The sequence below is a fragment of the Grus americana genome, chromosome 2 (genome assembly GCF_028858705.1).
Source record: "Grus americana isolate bGruAme1 chromosome 2, bGruAme1.mat, whole genome shotgun sequence".
Taxonomy (NCBI): domain Eukaryota; kingdom Metazoa; phylum Chordata; class Aves; order Gruiformes; family Gruidae; genus Grus; species Grus americana.
In genome coordinates, this window is record NC_072853.1 from 39,757,407 (window position 1) to 39,773,208 (window position 15,802).

At 38.6% G+C, this 15,802-nt stretch overlaps 1 protein-coding gene across 1 annotated transcript; it reads left to right on the forward strand.

Annotated features, from left to right (window-relative positions):
- The first annotated feature begins 17 nt into the window (after positions 1-17).
- Positions 18-15,533, forward strand: GGH (gamma-glutamyl hydrolase). The gene is made up of 9 exons (XM_054814675.1): positions 18-329; positions 837-951; positions 2,241-2,291; positions 5,452-5,536; positions 8,820-8,958; positions 9,829-9,935; positions 10,043-10,133; positions 11,418-11,555; positions 13,625-15,533. Exons 1-9 carry the CDS (start codon positions 200-202, stop codon positions 13,744-13,746), a joined length of 978 nt encoding a protein of 325 aa, XP_054670650.1. The 5' UTR covers positions 18-199; the 3' UTR covers positions 13,747-15,533.
- Positions 15,534-15,802: the final 269 nt, after the last annotated feature.

Below are 15,802 nucleotides of genomic sequence, written 5' to 3' on the forward strand. Positions count from 1 at the left end.
CGCAGGGCCCTCAGCCGGGCCGAGCCCACCGCCTCCCGCCGGCCACAGGCCGCGGGCCCCGGCCCCCAGCGCCCCGCCGGCCGAACTACGTTTCCCAGCGTGCCCCGCGGAGCGGCGGCAGGCGGGCCGGGCCGGCAGCTGTGCTGGGCCGGGCGTCGAGCGGAGCTGTTGGTTGTGACGGGCCGCGGGCGACGTGGCCATGGGGCGCCTGGCGGGGCTTCTTCCCCTCCCGGCTGCCGCCATCCTCCTCCTCCTGCTCCGCTGCGCCGCCGCAGCCTCCCTGGTGCTGCGCGGCCGCCACGCGGAGGGCAACGAGAGACCCATCATCGGTAAGGGGCGGTGGGGGGGGTGGTGGCGGTCCTTCAGCTCCCGGCGGCCGCTCCCCGGGGGTTACCGGCCGGCCCTGGGTAACGCCGCGGCCGGGGGCTGCCTCGCACCCTGCCTTCGCTGTCCTGGGCGGGGGGGAACGGCTCCTGCAACCGATGTGAAACCGTGCCGGTTTGTGTGTGGAGTGAAAGGTGTCCTGAAGCGGAGGTTTGGTTAAAGCTTCTATAAACAGTGTTACACTATACATACTTTGTTTAAAAATCATAAAATAACAACTTGTTTAAGAGAAGTTGTAGTACTGAATAGCGAAGCAGAGTCTTAGTCAGATAATGTGTGTTTATTTGTGACTAGGCATCGTAATTGATGCCCCATTGTCTCAGTATTTGTGATTCAGGCAGTAAATGTAAGGCGGTAACCTGATATATAGGAAATTGGAGTTTAATTTTTTTCTTTGAGAGTGTAGCATTTACTATTTGTATAGTGCTAATTTTCTCCCTTGGACCCTTCAGGGATATTGTCACAGGAATGTCACTTTGAGAAGTTCCACAGATTTGGAAGGTCTTATATTGCAGCTTCATATGTGAAGTTTTTGGAATCTGCTGGTGCCCGAGTTGTGCCTATAAGGTAGATTTTTCTATTATTACAAGTGGTAATAATTGTTTAATATAAGGGTATCCTCTCAGAGGCACAGAAAGCAGTTGTGCTGCTTTTTGGAGTGTTTAGAGAGTTCAAAGACTATTTGAAGATGTCACAATTTGCAGGATGTTTTAGAAATCAGAATAAAAGCAGACTGGAACATGTCACTTAATATTTCTTCTTGTGATAATAACCTTTCTTTGAAAATTATTATTTTTTACCTGTAAAATTACTCTCCATAATTTGCATCCATGGTTTTTGAAATTAGCTATATTCAGTCTAATGTGTAGTGTCCCACAAACACATGTAGATATCTAGATAGATATACACAGACTATCTTTTGTCACATTCTGTAGTCCTAGAATTCAAGTAGTGGAGAAAGGCTACCGGTACTCCTCGAAGAAACCAAAGTCCAGTTCTGCTCAAACTATGAGTCACCAGCTCCATGTGTTATATTTTGGTTGTTGGGTAAAAAGTAGTAGAGTAAGTAACAGAACTGATAATAGCCAACAGTTAGCTATTAAAGTAGTAAATGCATTGAAATCAGATGTTAAAATTATAATTGTCAGAAGTTAAAAACGATACTAATGCAGGTGCAGAAAATCACGATTGGATGTATCTATACAGTACAATAAGAGCACCAGTTAAGTGCCTGAATTAGAAGCCAGAGTTCCTCGCGTAGCTGGTGGAGCTTTCAGAATGGTTGCTGAGCAGAAGTTTTGTTGATGAATGGAGGCTTCTGATTCTGACAATGCATGCAGCAAAGCTGGGTGCTTTGAATATACCCAGTGTATCAGCTCTGCATGAGGGTAGCCATCATACTGGTTTGCTGATGTTTTGCCGATACTGAGGTCTTTCTCATCTTTCTACCTTTCAACTATATCTTTGCTGAAGAATGGGTGTGACCCACTGTTTGCAGCTCTGCCCTTCTTGGAGTCAATTGGAAACCGGAGTTGCCAGTCTGCAGGCAGGAAATAATAACCGTGCCATTCATGTAAATGTTAAATTTATTGAGTGTCTGCAAGGAGGTCTTGGAGTACCTAATCCTGTACTGTGCCTGAGAGGGTTCTATTTTCAATCCTGTGGAATCTCAGTCTCTAGTGAGCTGTTTCAGGCGAAATGTTTCGTTTGATTTGGGGCTGCTTTATTCTGTTTAAAGCATGCTTTCTACATGTTTTCTGTGTCCTGTGTTTCTGTTCAATAATGATGATAGATATTTCTGTCGTTAAATATGTATATTTCAAATGTGTCCTGTAACTGTTTTCTTGGTGTTTCAGATTAAATCTTTCGGATGAAGAATATGATAAAATATTCCACTCTATTAATGGGTAAGTTTTGAGCACTGACATCCTGTTGAAAGACGTGACAGTTCTGGTTTTGAGGTCTGCCATATTCTCAAGAATGCTGCCTTTCTATTCTCTTGAGAAACTGTGCTGAGTGCTGCAGACATGTAAATACATTCTAAGAGAGTCCGCAATTTCATCTGATGTTGGTCTGCTGCCTTTCCTTCCTTGAGGAGCACATGGCAGATAATCTGCAACAGTGCCATGGCTCATTTTAGCATTCTCCCGTGCTTGTCTGCAGGCAGACAGAAGTGGCATTATAGTGGTTAACAGTTTTACAAGTGAAACAGCTCACTTCCTCTTTGTTACTCTTTCCTTTTCCTCATTTGAGTGATCGCCTTAATTTTGATATTTAATAGCACTTGCTGGGTGTTTCATCCCCATTCCTATCCTTTGTTCCCTCTTCCAGTCCTCCCCATATTTCCTCTATCACAAAAGTTTCTGATTTCCAGTCTCTTCTACCCTTTTCTCGTTGGGTGCTTTCTCCCTTGCTGCTTGAATGCCCATCTTGCCTGTTGTGATTCTGTGGCTTAGATCTTTGTTAGACAAACATTCTAACTTTTCAGCTGACCTATGGCAACTGTCTGCCCATGTATTCTTCCTACATTTTAAATGTAGGATAATGTGATCTAATTTAACACATTTTAATTGTGGATGAAGCAAAGTCAAAGCCTTTTATGTTTGTCTTGTGCTAAAAGTGCACTTCAGAAGAGTTGAATCAGCTGATGCTACACTTCACAGGCTTGATCGTATGTGAGCCCATAGCATGTGATTGGAATACTTGTAGTCATGAGATGAGCATCTTAAACCCTTAATATTTTTGTTAAGCTTATGCATATACTAGAATGTCAACCAACACGTGTAGAACTTGCAGATTTAGACCTGTGGCTGTCTGGGTAGAGCATTGTCCTCTTCTGTTCCACAGCATGCCCTGTACACCACACCAAGATATGGGTCTATACAGTCTTGCGGTATAAGCAAGTGTAAGACAGTGGTGCTTTCTCCCCTGTGGCTCCTCATGTTTTCGGACAAAATGAATCATTTCATCCCTTTCTCATGGCTGCCAGACTCTCTGGTTGCCAGAAGGACTTTCACCGATGGGGTCTCCTGTTCTTACTGCCTCACCTCACTTGTTAGACGAGTAGATCCAGTTCCCTTATCCTTCTGTCTTTGCAGTGACTGGCAGTTGGGTTTGTGCTATGTAGGTGGGTGAGGATGGTCTATATTTCCACTTGTTGCTCTCCACTGTCAGCTAATAGCTTCCACAGTATAGATGTGTGTAAATAACAAATAAGATCTCTCGAGGGAGGGACTTTCCATTCTGTGGAAACTTGGAATAAGAAAGAGATATATTGATCTTTCATGTTCTAAGAGCTTAGCTCCAGGTTCTTTGCAGTTGGAAATTACTTATTATTAAATGCCACCTTCTTAAAATCATGACATTTACTGTAGCAGAGACAGAATTTTATGAATGTAGCAATGTACTCCTGAGAGAGCCTTCTAAATTCACAGTGAACATCATCAGCTCTAACCAGGTAGAGATACTCGAATACAGGTAGTTCAATCTGCTTATGACAATGTCAAGCTATTATCATTGCTATTTAATGGGTTACTTCCTTTTTGCATTAGCAGAAATTACAATTGTTTTTCCTAATTAGTATTGGCCAGTTTTTGGTTTGAACAAAAGGAACAGGTGAAGTGAATTTTCCACCACTTCCAGGTAAGGATCGTGTTATTTGTCTAACTAGATCTCTGTAGAAATCTGTTATCTGGCCTGTTTTGAAAATACCTTCAGCTATATTCATTTTCTGTATTGGCACTGGAGAGTAATCTGATTTATATTTTTGTGACTACTACTCTACTTTTTCACCAATACTTGGTGGCTTTTGCATGATGCTGTGCGTCATTCACCTTAAAATAAACCTGGTCACGAGGGTTTAAATGCACACTCGCTCTGCAAAGGCTTGGGATCATTTGAGTTGTTAGTTGTTTCTAGCTGCTTGTTAGTACGTCAGTGATGCAGGTTGCCATTTGCAGAACACAGAAATGTAGAGGAAATCCTTCAGCCATTTTGGGAAAAAATCAGTAACTGATGGATGTGGCTTGAGTGATCTAGTTGGGGTTCTGCTGCAGTGGGTTAGGGAGTGCTCTCACATTGAGTTCTGTCAATTCTTGGGGTACTGTTCCAGTTACAGCCAGAAGCAGCTTCCTTTATTTCATGTTACTGTCTCTGATAGTACTTGATTACTTTCCATGTCATCACATGTACGTGTGAAACCCTCTGCTAGACTATATTGAGTCTTTTGTGGTGTTTGTGTTTGGGGAGCCACATAGAGAATTGCCATTGCTGATTATTTTTTTTTTGTGATGGGAAAAGATTGTGCACTATTTCTTTGAAATTGTTTCTGAGATTGCTTTGTTGTCTTAATTTATATTAGATCCAGTGTGACCAAAAGTTATGGCCAAATGTACTTTTTTTTCCCCCCTTTCTGATCTGTGTTGTCTGCATGAAGAAGGTCACTCTACCAGGGCCACAGTTTTTCTGTACTGAAATTGAACAGGATGAATTAAGATTGGGGCTGGGATTTTAAAGTGGTAGGGAGAGCCAGTAGGAGTTGGGACAGGATTTGAAGGAGTCATGGTAGGCAAACCTTTTGTATACGAGCTGAAATTTTTGTTTTATGTGGTTTTTGTTTACTCTCTTCTTCCTTACATTGCACTAGGCTCGGTCACTACTTTCTGATAATAACCGTTCTTCAGTAGAACAATAAGACTTAGGATATGATTCAGTTAAAGACTTAGACACCTAAACTAGCTGTCTGTATGTGTGCTAGCTATCTAAACTCATGTAATTAATTGAGTGTAGTCAGTACACCCAGTGGAGCCTGCGGGGCTGTTCAACCTACTGACCAGTTAGGTGTGTGCTCTAGAAAACATATTCAAATCTCCATTGACTTTTCTGACTCGATCCCTGCTGTCCATAATGGAAACTTAGATGCTTATCTATAGATTTCTGAAATGTAGGTGTCTTAACCTAGACCTGAATTCTACCCTTAAAACCGCTATCAGACCTTTCTCTGTGTGCTTTGTCCAGGTTTTAGTTTGATCACCATTGCTAATCAGATTCTTGGATGTTGCCTTTCAGGGTACTTTTTCCAGGAGGTGGTGTGGATCTTAAGACTTCAGAATATTCCAGGGTTGCTAAGATATTTTACCACAAGGCATTAGAGGTAATTACTAAGGAACAGTCTGTTCTTGTTATTGTCACTGTTCAGAAATCAAAATGACAGGGAGGCTCGTGTTTTCATAGTTTTCCATTGGCATCCAGTGTATTAACTGTAAGCCTAATAAGTAGCTCGTTGCTGGCTTCTGCATAAAAAAAATCATTTAATAGCTTAAGATTCAAACTTCTGACACCCTCTCCTGTTACATGTTGTGTCATGGTCTTAAACTCCCAAGTTCTCTGGGTGAGAACAGTTATCATTTATTCATTGTACCTGGGGCTTTATGGATGTGTGGAACTCACACAAATGTAACAATAATGCCTTCCAAAAGTGCAAGTATCCATTGACATTAAATGTTGAAGGAAGATATACATAAAAATAATCATTCGTAGACATCTTATGACTAAAGTTTAGACTCGAAAAGAATTCTAGAGAGACTCTCAAATAAACCAATTGACAGTAATATAACATTAAGGCCTCCCTTCACATATGTGTTACAGCTAGTGAAACACCTTTACTCTCACTTATCTGTAAGTAGATTTAAATATGTATTTGGAGGTGCAGGTGGGGGATCTACATTAGCATATTATACTATTTTACCTATTTCTTTGCATTAGTAACTGTAAATACAGCAGATTTTTAAAGTAAACACTAGCTTAATTTATATTAAAAAAGTAGGAAGAACACTTGAAAGGTTATATTAGTTATTTTTAAAATATTTATGTGATCATTTGCTTTATTAAGAAAAGATAGAATTTTCTGGAAAAGCTGTTTCTTTCAAAGAACATCAGGAAGGCTCTGAATCCTTAATGAAGCTTTTGTTCTCTTAGAGCATAAGAAGTGTGGGGGGTTTCAGATAGTAATCAACACATTTTGAAGTAAAATTTGCATTGTGGAAAGGCATGGAGATTCATTGAGCTTTATACACAATCCCTATGATTTGTTAGGGTTCTTCTGTATTCAAACTGAATAAAAATGTAAATTTTCTTCCTTTTTTCCTCTTTACTGGCTTTATTTTATTTTCAGCTAACATTGATTAAAATTGTCACAGAAGTCATACTTTGGGAAACTTTGCCCAGTTCTAGAGCCAGTTATGAGTAGTGCTTAAACTGTTACCATGGTACAAGAGTTCACTGGCAGTGAGGAATTCCTCTTCTACCCTTGCTGCCGACTTTCCAACAGGAGGCAATGAGAGCGCAGGCAGCGGCATTCACAGGATCAGTCAGCTGCTGCAATTCAGTAATTAAGTTTCCTACTCTTCAATCCCCAGAGCACCACTGTTGTTATTTTGTCTGTTTTCATTTGTGGTGATTGATAGTCTCTCGCCTTAAATCTGGGTCTCACGAAGACCACCTCACTTTTATGTGAGATGGTTAATCTCATTTGTCTCTGTGAAACTGCTCAGTGTGTGAAGTGCAGCCTGTGTCTTGGTTTTCAGTACTGGGACACGTATTTCTTGTGGTTTGCAGTACTATTATGAAATTGTTTTGACGTTTCACAATCATTGACTGAATTGCATGGGTCATAATTTTATGATCAGAGAGGCAGGTTTATTAGATGGTATGTGTGCTTCAGGTGAGTGAAATGCAGAAAATAATTTTCAATTCATCATAGTTAACCCTTACTAATAAGTCAGAGTTTTTTCTGTGCTATTCATGATGATTGTGTGTTTTGATTTTCATCTTTTGAGACTTAATTAGTGCTATAAAGTATTGTTAGTTTTACTCATGTAAGCTACGATATTCAAGAGTATATTAGCAGATACAGAATTGACTGAATTTTATGTGGGTTTTTTTAAATGTATAAGGGCTCATTTTCTCTTAATTTTCAAATATTCTCAATGAGAAATTATTTGGTCTGTCTCTGCTTTAATATGAATAGAGCATATGAAATTCTAATCCCCATCCAAGTCAACAGAATTTTACTAGCTAAGCAAAAACCTCAATGAAGTAATGTTTTCCAGCTTTTAAATTAGTTTTTAAAATGTGATGTCTTGGATGTTGTTTAATATATGCTTAGTCTCCAGACTAATGGTTATTAAAAAGCGGGAGGGAGGAGAGGGGGCGCGAAATGTTTATGGTTCGGTTGTAATTGTTCTTAAACTGTAGTCTGTTTTTTATCTTTAATGGTTTTATTATATTTATTTATATTTATTACATGAAAGACAGTGGAGTTGCAAGTCCAGGTGGTCATGAAGACTCTGCAGTACTGTTAGCCTTTTTTCTGTAAATCTTCCATGTTTAGCTCTGAGAAGAAGTAGTTATAAGGACTTTTATTACCATACTCTCAGTAATCCAGTAGGGTAACTGTAATTTCAGCTTTCTCAAAAATGGCTTTTGAACAGCAGCTCTTTGGGGGGGCGAGGGGTGATGTGGTGTGGTATGCATAACTCAAGAATGTTTAGAAACACGTTAAGAAAGACCACTCAGATTTCACAAAAACAGGACTTCTGAAACATCCTGGTCTCTAACATTTGCTTGCTATCAGGAATAAACCATACAAAAATGCAAGTTTTCACTGTGTGTGTGTACACACAGTGTCATTAGTTCAACGACAGGTAGCTAGTTGTGTTCTCTTTTTGCTTTCCATTTCTCCTTTTTGCTTTCTTCTCTTGTTTTTGCACTTACCTGCCAACTTTTATTCTTTTGAATATGATTGTCACTTTTTTTATGTTGCTTAAACTCACAATTTCTCTTTCTGGAACACAAGTCCAAACCTCCTAGTTAAACAAGCATATAAGTATGTCACTTAAGACCATAGCCCTGCTAATTATAGGATTTATATGTTCTTAATATAGATGGTGGGCACAGGCATACGGACATTGCAAAGGGCCCTTGCTATGTGGTCGTAATACGCTTCATATAAAAGTATGAGTTGTAATGAATAGGCTTTCCCTCAAAATGTTGACAGATTGGTTTGTGTCCCTTCTTATGATTGCCTTTTTTACAGAAATGTTGCCATTTTGTGGTTTCTGTTTAGGTTGCTCTCAACATTACTTATTTGTAGAATGGAACAGAAAAATTGATATCAACATTAAGCTCAGTGTACTGCTTCAACAGATGTGTATATTCCCTAGTCTTTGTATTTCAAGGAGAAGAACTAAAGGAGTCTGTGTTTATTTCAGTTATAATTGAACTGTTACAATTCCTCTGGTAGCAATTTGTACTGCTGTAGTAGTTTTACTTCTCACCTACACAAAAGAAAGCGAAAAGAGTAGGAAGTTCTCTTCAGTCTTCTTTCTGTAAATCTCCAGTGCTTTTTCCTTATGTTGTTGCTTTTTATTTTGAAGGCTAACGATAAAGGAGATTATTTCCCAGTATGGGGAACGTGTCTTGGACACGAAGAGCTTACGTACCTCACAAGTGGTGAAGTTTTACTTGTTAATACCAAGACAGATGGTTTTGCACTCCCTCTGAACTTTACCTCAGGTGAAAAATCCATTACATCTCATGTCTGAGTTTTGCTGAAAGGTGCTGTGTTTTGTTTGTGATAAATATACAGGGGTAAACGTTCGGGAGGTTTCTGATAGTTATGTTGTTAAATTCTTTCTTATTAAGTTGCCATGACTTTTTATAAAGTCAGTGCAACTCTATCACTTCTAAAGCAGAGATGTGAGCACAAGCTATTTGAAACCAACACCAGTCAGCAAAAAGCACTGTTGCGGCTCTTTAAGTAATTTGGCAATTTGGACCTACAAAAATAGTGTGGCTTTAGGTCCCTTTTTGTTATCAAGCTGAACAAAATTCATGTGTCCAAAAACCTATCAAACTCGGATAGCAGGTGATTTAAAATTTTTCAAATTGCATTCTTCCTAATGATGAATATTAATATTGCTACCCCACTTTTATTAAAATCAGAGAGATCCCTTAAGCTAGAGCTGTGTCACTCAGCAACACTGGTAAAATGTGGCCTCTGGTGATACTTTATCCTTTAATTTGTGAGTTATCCATCTGCGGACCATGCATCATCATTCATGGGTTCTGTCATTTGTGCTCATTGTGAATGGAAAGGTCACTGAAATGAGTGGCAAAGAATAATGCTTATTTTACTGACAACTTAGGTAGCAAAATTGGGTCCTCTCTGGGTCAAGACTGGAGGACAGTGGTAACAGCATACTGGAAACCTGTTGTAGTTATTTCATTAATTTTCCTTGCAGCGTGTTCTAAAATCATAAAGTTATATTATAGAGAACAGTTTAATGCAGTATTTTATTAAATTTGTCTCCTGTTCAGTATTAGCCCATCTGTTAGCAGCTCGGGTAATGGATAATATCCTTTTTTCATTTTTCTTTGTAATAGGTGCAAAAGACAGTAGATTATTCAAGAATTTCCCTGATGATGTATTGCATGCATTTGCTATTGAGCCATTGACATCAAACTTTCATATGTGGAGCCTCTCCATGGAGGTATTTGATCATTTTATTTCCTGAACACAAAACGCACTCGATCTGTTAAAACTAGAAATAAATGAGCAAATAACACATCTTTTTTTTTTTCACCCTCCTTATCACAGAATTTCACAAAAAATGAAAAGCTTCGTAATTTCTATAACGTTCTGACCACTAACACTGCTGATGAAGTGGAGTTTATATCTACCATGGAAGGTAGGGAAATTAATTTCCTTTGTAATCTGTGACTGTAACAAACTAGTTCTTTAGAGGTGTTGTGGCATTGATGTTAATTTGCACTGCAAGCTTGCTGTTAGAATAGCAGGGTGAGCATCAGCCCTGTTGGTGCTCTGGCTTTGAGGAACATACTCTGTTTGCAGGGATATTTTATCTTTTGAGTACATATCTGTGAGCCTAATTACTTACTTCTCTCACCCGCTGTTCCCCTTCCAGATATGTTGTTACACTTCAGCACTGGAATATTCAGGTGCTCTGATGTGAAGTGTACAGCACTCGTCCTGTACTAGTTTAAAGTCTCCACAGTGCGATGTGCCTCTGTTGCACCTTGTTTTCTGTCTGTCTGCTTATGCTTGCATTCCTGTGATGCTCTGTATCCTTTTGCTGTACAAGAAGAACAATTCAGAGTACTCGGGTGACAGCAACATCCCTCATTACTTTAGCAGCAATACTGGTAATTGCCTTCCTCCAAAGGCCTTTTTCATTACTTCTCTTGTGTTGCGTATGTTTTGCACTAGGCTTGTTCACCTCAAGAAACAAGTTAGCTCTTTAGGGAGTGGTTTATCTCGATCAGTGCACTACTAGCAGCTCTATGGTAAGGCTCAACTGTTGGCCCATGGGATTCTTCTGTATGGCATGCTGGCTGTCCTCCAGAAGAGAAGAATAGCAGTTTGATCAGAAAACCTGATTAGGCTAATGACAGGCATCTCCTGTGCCTGCAAGCGGTTTATCACAGAGCAATCATCAGCTGCTATTCTCTGTAAGAGAGTTAAGGACTGGCTTTCCCCTGCCTGTCTCAGGCCTGGCACAGAGCAGAAGAGAGCTGCCCCTGAATTGACTGGACCTTCAAGGAGATCCTAAGACTTGGATCTGTCCCATAGAACTGCCAGGGATATCCTGCGTGGCTGTGAATATTGTATGTTGTGTGATGCTGGCAGTAGACGGGAAGTTTTGAGACCGATGCACTTGTAACATTATTTTTTTACTGTATATATATATATAAAAATTCTGAAATGAATACTCAAAAAAGTGATGTACAAAAATCTTCCTGCATGGAATGAGACCCTTCTTTTACAATATCCATTTTTTTCCTTCAGTCCTACTGTGACTTTAACAGAGTTTCAACTTGCTGTTTAAGCTTTTGTGAAACTGTTGATAAGTGAGGTATTTTTGTAGCTTATCCTTTGAGTTTCTTTTGCAGTAAGACTAAGCACACAATTCTTAAGGCATAGACCTTGCTTACGTGCTTTGCGTTTGTTGCAGCATACAAATATCCAATTTATGGCGTCCAGTGGCATCCAGAGAAAAATCCTTTTGAGTGGAAGAATTCACCTGGCATTCCACATTCCCCATCAGCTATAAGAGCATCATATTATATAGCTGACTTCTTCATTAATGAAGGTAAAAAGTTTATTATCTATAAATGTCATTTTTTACAGTAAAGCATTAGTGAAAATCTTTGAAGACGACAGACTTCTTTTTCAGCTGTCAAAGTTCAGTACCTCTTACTGCTTTCTGAGAAGATTACTCTGCAAGCTTTATAGGCTTATAAAAAACAAGGGATACTAGAAATAGAATGGCTTAGTAAAAGTGACATCAAAAGGGCAGGCATTCCACAAAGTCTTCTCAGTAGACTGACTCAAAAGCATTGTTTGTGCTGTGACTTTCCACCTTTTCGAATGATCACTGTAACATTTTAGCTTCCCTTGCACAAAGACCATGAAACGAAAAAAATACTCAGTTTATAATTCCAGAGGTTTCTTCAGTTCCAAACTGAGTTACAGTCATTCAATGTATTCTCAGTTTTGCTTGCAAAATATATGCACCAAGATTATAAATACTGCTTGGGCAGTATATAGATATGTCAAAGGGGTGCAATATAGTTATAGACAGCACAAGAAGTTTTTGAATTTTATGGAGTTTCTAATTTGTTTATACCCTAAGAAGCTGAAAGTAACTAATTTGTAAAATATTGATAACTTACGACACTTGTGGTCTATTTGCTATAAATAAGCAGGATATAAATACAGGAGTATTTGAAGGGATCAAACTTACTTTATTCCTTAATTTATACTTACTAAACCATTCTGCTGAAATACTGTTTTCGTATTATAAATTGACTATGAAATCGTCTTACCTGATCGATTGGAACTAGGAAGAACATAATCAATAACCTAATTGAGTTTGGTCTCTAGATTTGTTCTCTAATCAAGAGAGTCACCTAATTGGAGAAAGCAGACAGTGATTTAAAGAAATGCAACTTGTGCTGACCTGGTCAGTGAGAGTCTAGAAATAAAGGTGGTGCTTTGTACAAGCTCAAGACTCTTTTTTGCATAATGTAGTCCTACTCCACTTTGCCAAAAGGTTGCAAAATCATGTAAAATTCCTTGTCAGTATCCGTAAGCTTCCTGGATTTTAAGACTTTTGATAGGGTACTTAAGGGAGACTAAGATAAAAATAAAGGGAAAAATAGAAGAAAGTACACTATGAGTCTGCTTATTCTTTTGTAGTCTAATACTAGAATGCAGCATGTATTCTAGATTTGTTTGCTACGTTCTCTAGTACCTGTCTGCACGCTGCATTACAGGCAGCAGTAAGCTTGCCGTTATCCAAGTAAATGTGGCAAAATAAGTGCCAACTCTGCTTCTAAGTCTGGTTGAGACGTAGTGCATGTGAGTTCTTTTATATATGTATACACATGTAATGAGCTTGTGCGTAGTACCGCACAGATGTGTCACTAACTTTTGGATCTGTTGACCTTCAATTCTAGTAGAGCAAACTTGCACCAGCCAGCTGTATGTGTCTACCCCCCGTCTCATATACCAAATCACGAGTTATTCTTCATTACCTCCCCAATCTGTGTACAGCTGCTCCTACTGAGTACTTCATATCATAACATTGCAATGAGTAATTGATGTTTTTAGCTAATGTGAGGCAGAATGTCTTCCTTGACTTTGAAAATAAACCACGGGGTGAAAAATGCCAACTGTTTTCAGCTGGCAAAAATACACTCATCTATTTAATAACTAAACCATTCTGTTGAAATACCATTTTCATATCCATCCATCGTTGATTTTAACCTGTGTAAAGTTGCCAACATGATAAACCAGAAGAGGATTCAGTTTTTTTGTCCTCACCGGCACAGTCCATGCTAAAATCGCAACTTGCAAGAGGCTGGTACTCAGATGCGTTTCTTTCAGTATTACAAGTACTGGTATCTCTGGTAGATAGTGCCAGTGTCTCATGGGTAAATATTTCTGTACAGTCTTGGCTTTAAATTAATAATTAAATTTCTCCCTCCCCAGTAATAAAATACACTGTAACCACTTTCTGAAGATATATTTTCACAGTTCTTCACACACAAGTTATTCTAATTCCATTTGCTGTTATGCTACAACTTACTTTGCCAAGAAAGATACTGTCAGGGAGGATAACAGTAAACTGATCTGTACTTTTATAATGTTTTACAGCCCGGAAAAGCCTGCACCATTTCCCCAGTGAAGATGAGGAAACAAAAGAATTGATTTATAATTATACTCCAATTTATACAGGAACATTTTCTTCATTTCAGCAAATCTATTTTTTTGATTGAGTATCGTGTCAAAGGTGCTGTGTAGCTATTTATAAATGAAATTATTTGCCAGCATTGCGTAATTAAGCTAAGATAGTGCACTGCATGTGACAGAAAGCCAGAAAGGTCCTTTTCCTTTACAATGATTTATCCTGTGTTTTTTCTGCACTGTTGGACCATTAATATAAAAATTTACATTTGATAACATAATAATTGTCTCGGACCACACTTTAAGGCAAGCAACAGAAAAATACATTTTTCTTCCAGGGAAGAGGTCTTGATTATGCTTATAAACTTGGAAGTAATCACGTTTAGTACAAGGAAAACCACTCTATTCATATATTTTAAAATAAGAGTTATCTTTGTAAAATATTGTGCACTGTGATAGCACTAGAGGCTTAGATATGTTGCTTAGTAAAATCCTGTCCTTTCCAAATGATTTAACAAATGAGACTCTTGGGTTTGTCATAAATATGTATGTAACCAAGTTCTTGACAGAGACTATTTTGTCATTTGAAAAATTGACCAAAATAGTAAGGAGGCATGATAGCAAGAAACATTTTTGCCTAAAAAGCACGTTATATCCCATTTGTGAAACTGTTTCTCTTGTACATTCAGCATTGCTTGGAGTGCTTACACCTTGTAAGGCCTACATAAATATGAGGATGCTGTGTACGCTACGCATTGCAAATATCAGGGAAAATAAGTAATTTTGGAGGGCATAGTGAAGTGCTGATTCCACTTTCTGTCCTTTTCAAATTCAGTTTTATGTCCGTGAAGAATTTGTCTGAGAGTAACTGGAGTCAGCAGACAGATATGAGACGCAAATGTCTGTTTCTTTGTATTTATAAGAATGTAAACCTAATTTTTTCTTTACATAGTCTGGCTTTTCCTGTAGCTACTGGATAGAATTCTCACTTTGAGTCAAGAGGTAGTTTGCCATTAACTTAGTAAAGACAGTAGTTTCTGGCTGTCTCGTTGGATCGTTTAATGCAGCTAGAATTCAAACAGCAGATGAATGTATATGAGAAACCTATTAATACTGACATAATGTGATAATAGCAGTTGCATTCAATACACTGTGATACCTTTTTTATTTTTTTTTTCTTTCTTTGCTGCACACTTAGTAAAAATTTTGTTCAGTGGTTTTGTGTGGTGTCTGAAAAGGAACTAAGACAATCAAATACAACTCTCCTCTATTGTACAGCTTCCAAACTCTGTTAACATCAATAGGGATTTGGAGTTTTTGAAGAATTCAGGTTTATACCTCAGCTCTGTTTTGTAGTACCTAACACTCTCAAGTACCGTATCTGAATAAAGCTGGTACGTTTCTCAGGTTCTTCAAGTAAAAGCTCTCTAACTTGTTCTTTATCGTGAAACAACTGCGTAAGAGAATGTGAAATGCATTAGTTAAAAAAATCTATAAGGAAACATTAACTGTGACTACCAGAAAGACACTACCAGGTAATTACAAGTTCAAACATATGATATTGCAGATTATTTCTACATTTGTCAGTTCAACCAAATTCACTAAATGGAACTAATTTTTAATATAGGTGACTTTGTTATATTAACTATATTAGCTGACTCCTGAGTAGAACCAAGTGTAAAAAGAGGATTATGCTCTACAGTTGTACATAAATGTAGCAGCTAAGATACTTACAAACCAAGTCCAGTCTTCTACAGAGCAGTGTATTTATTATGAATTTGTATGTGTCTTTCCTTTATATCCTTTATCTTGTAAAGCCTTATTTGATGGTATCTGTGATTTTTCTATGATACATGAAATAAACTTTTCTTCAAGCAGATGTGTATTTTCATTCTTTTTTTAGATACCATGGATTAACATGTATTAACAGTCATTGGTTTTTTTTATTTCCATCTGGGACAGTCACAAATCAGAAGGCAACAGTAACCTGTGTCCACTTGGCATGGTCATGTCAGCAAGTCAGGGTAAGTGAGATCTGTGCCCCTGCACAGGCAGCACACCTCAGGCAGGGACCCGTGCCCGCTGCCGGAACCTGAATGCAATTAAATGCCCCTGCTGAGCCAAGGGGCAGAGAGAAGCTTTCGGCAA

Coding starts and splice junctions, on each gene's coding strand:
- GGH (XM_054814675.1), top strand. CDS start 200: ATGGGGCGCCTGGCGGGGCTTCTTCCCCTCCCGGCTGCCGCCATCCTC. Junction 952..2,240: donor GCCCGAGTTGTGCCTATAAG/GTAGATTTTTCT, acceptor TTGGTGTTTCAG/ATTAAATCTTTCGGATGAAG. Junction 8,959..9,828: donor CCCTCTGAACTTTACCTCAG/GTGAAAAATCCA, acceptor TCTTTGTAATAG/GTGCAAAAGACAGTAGATTA.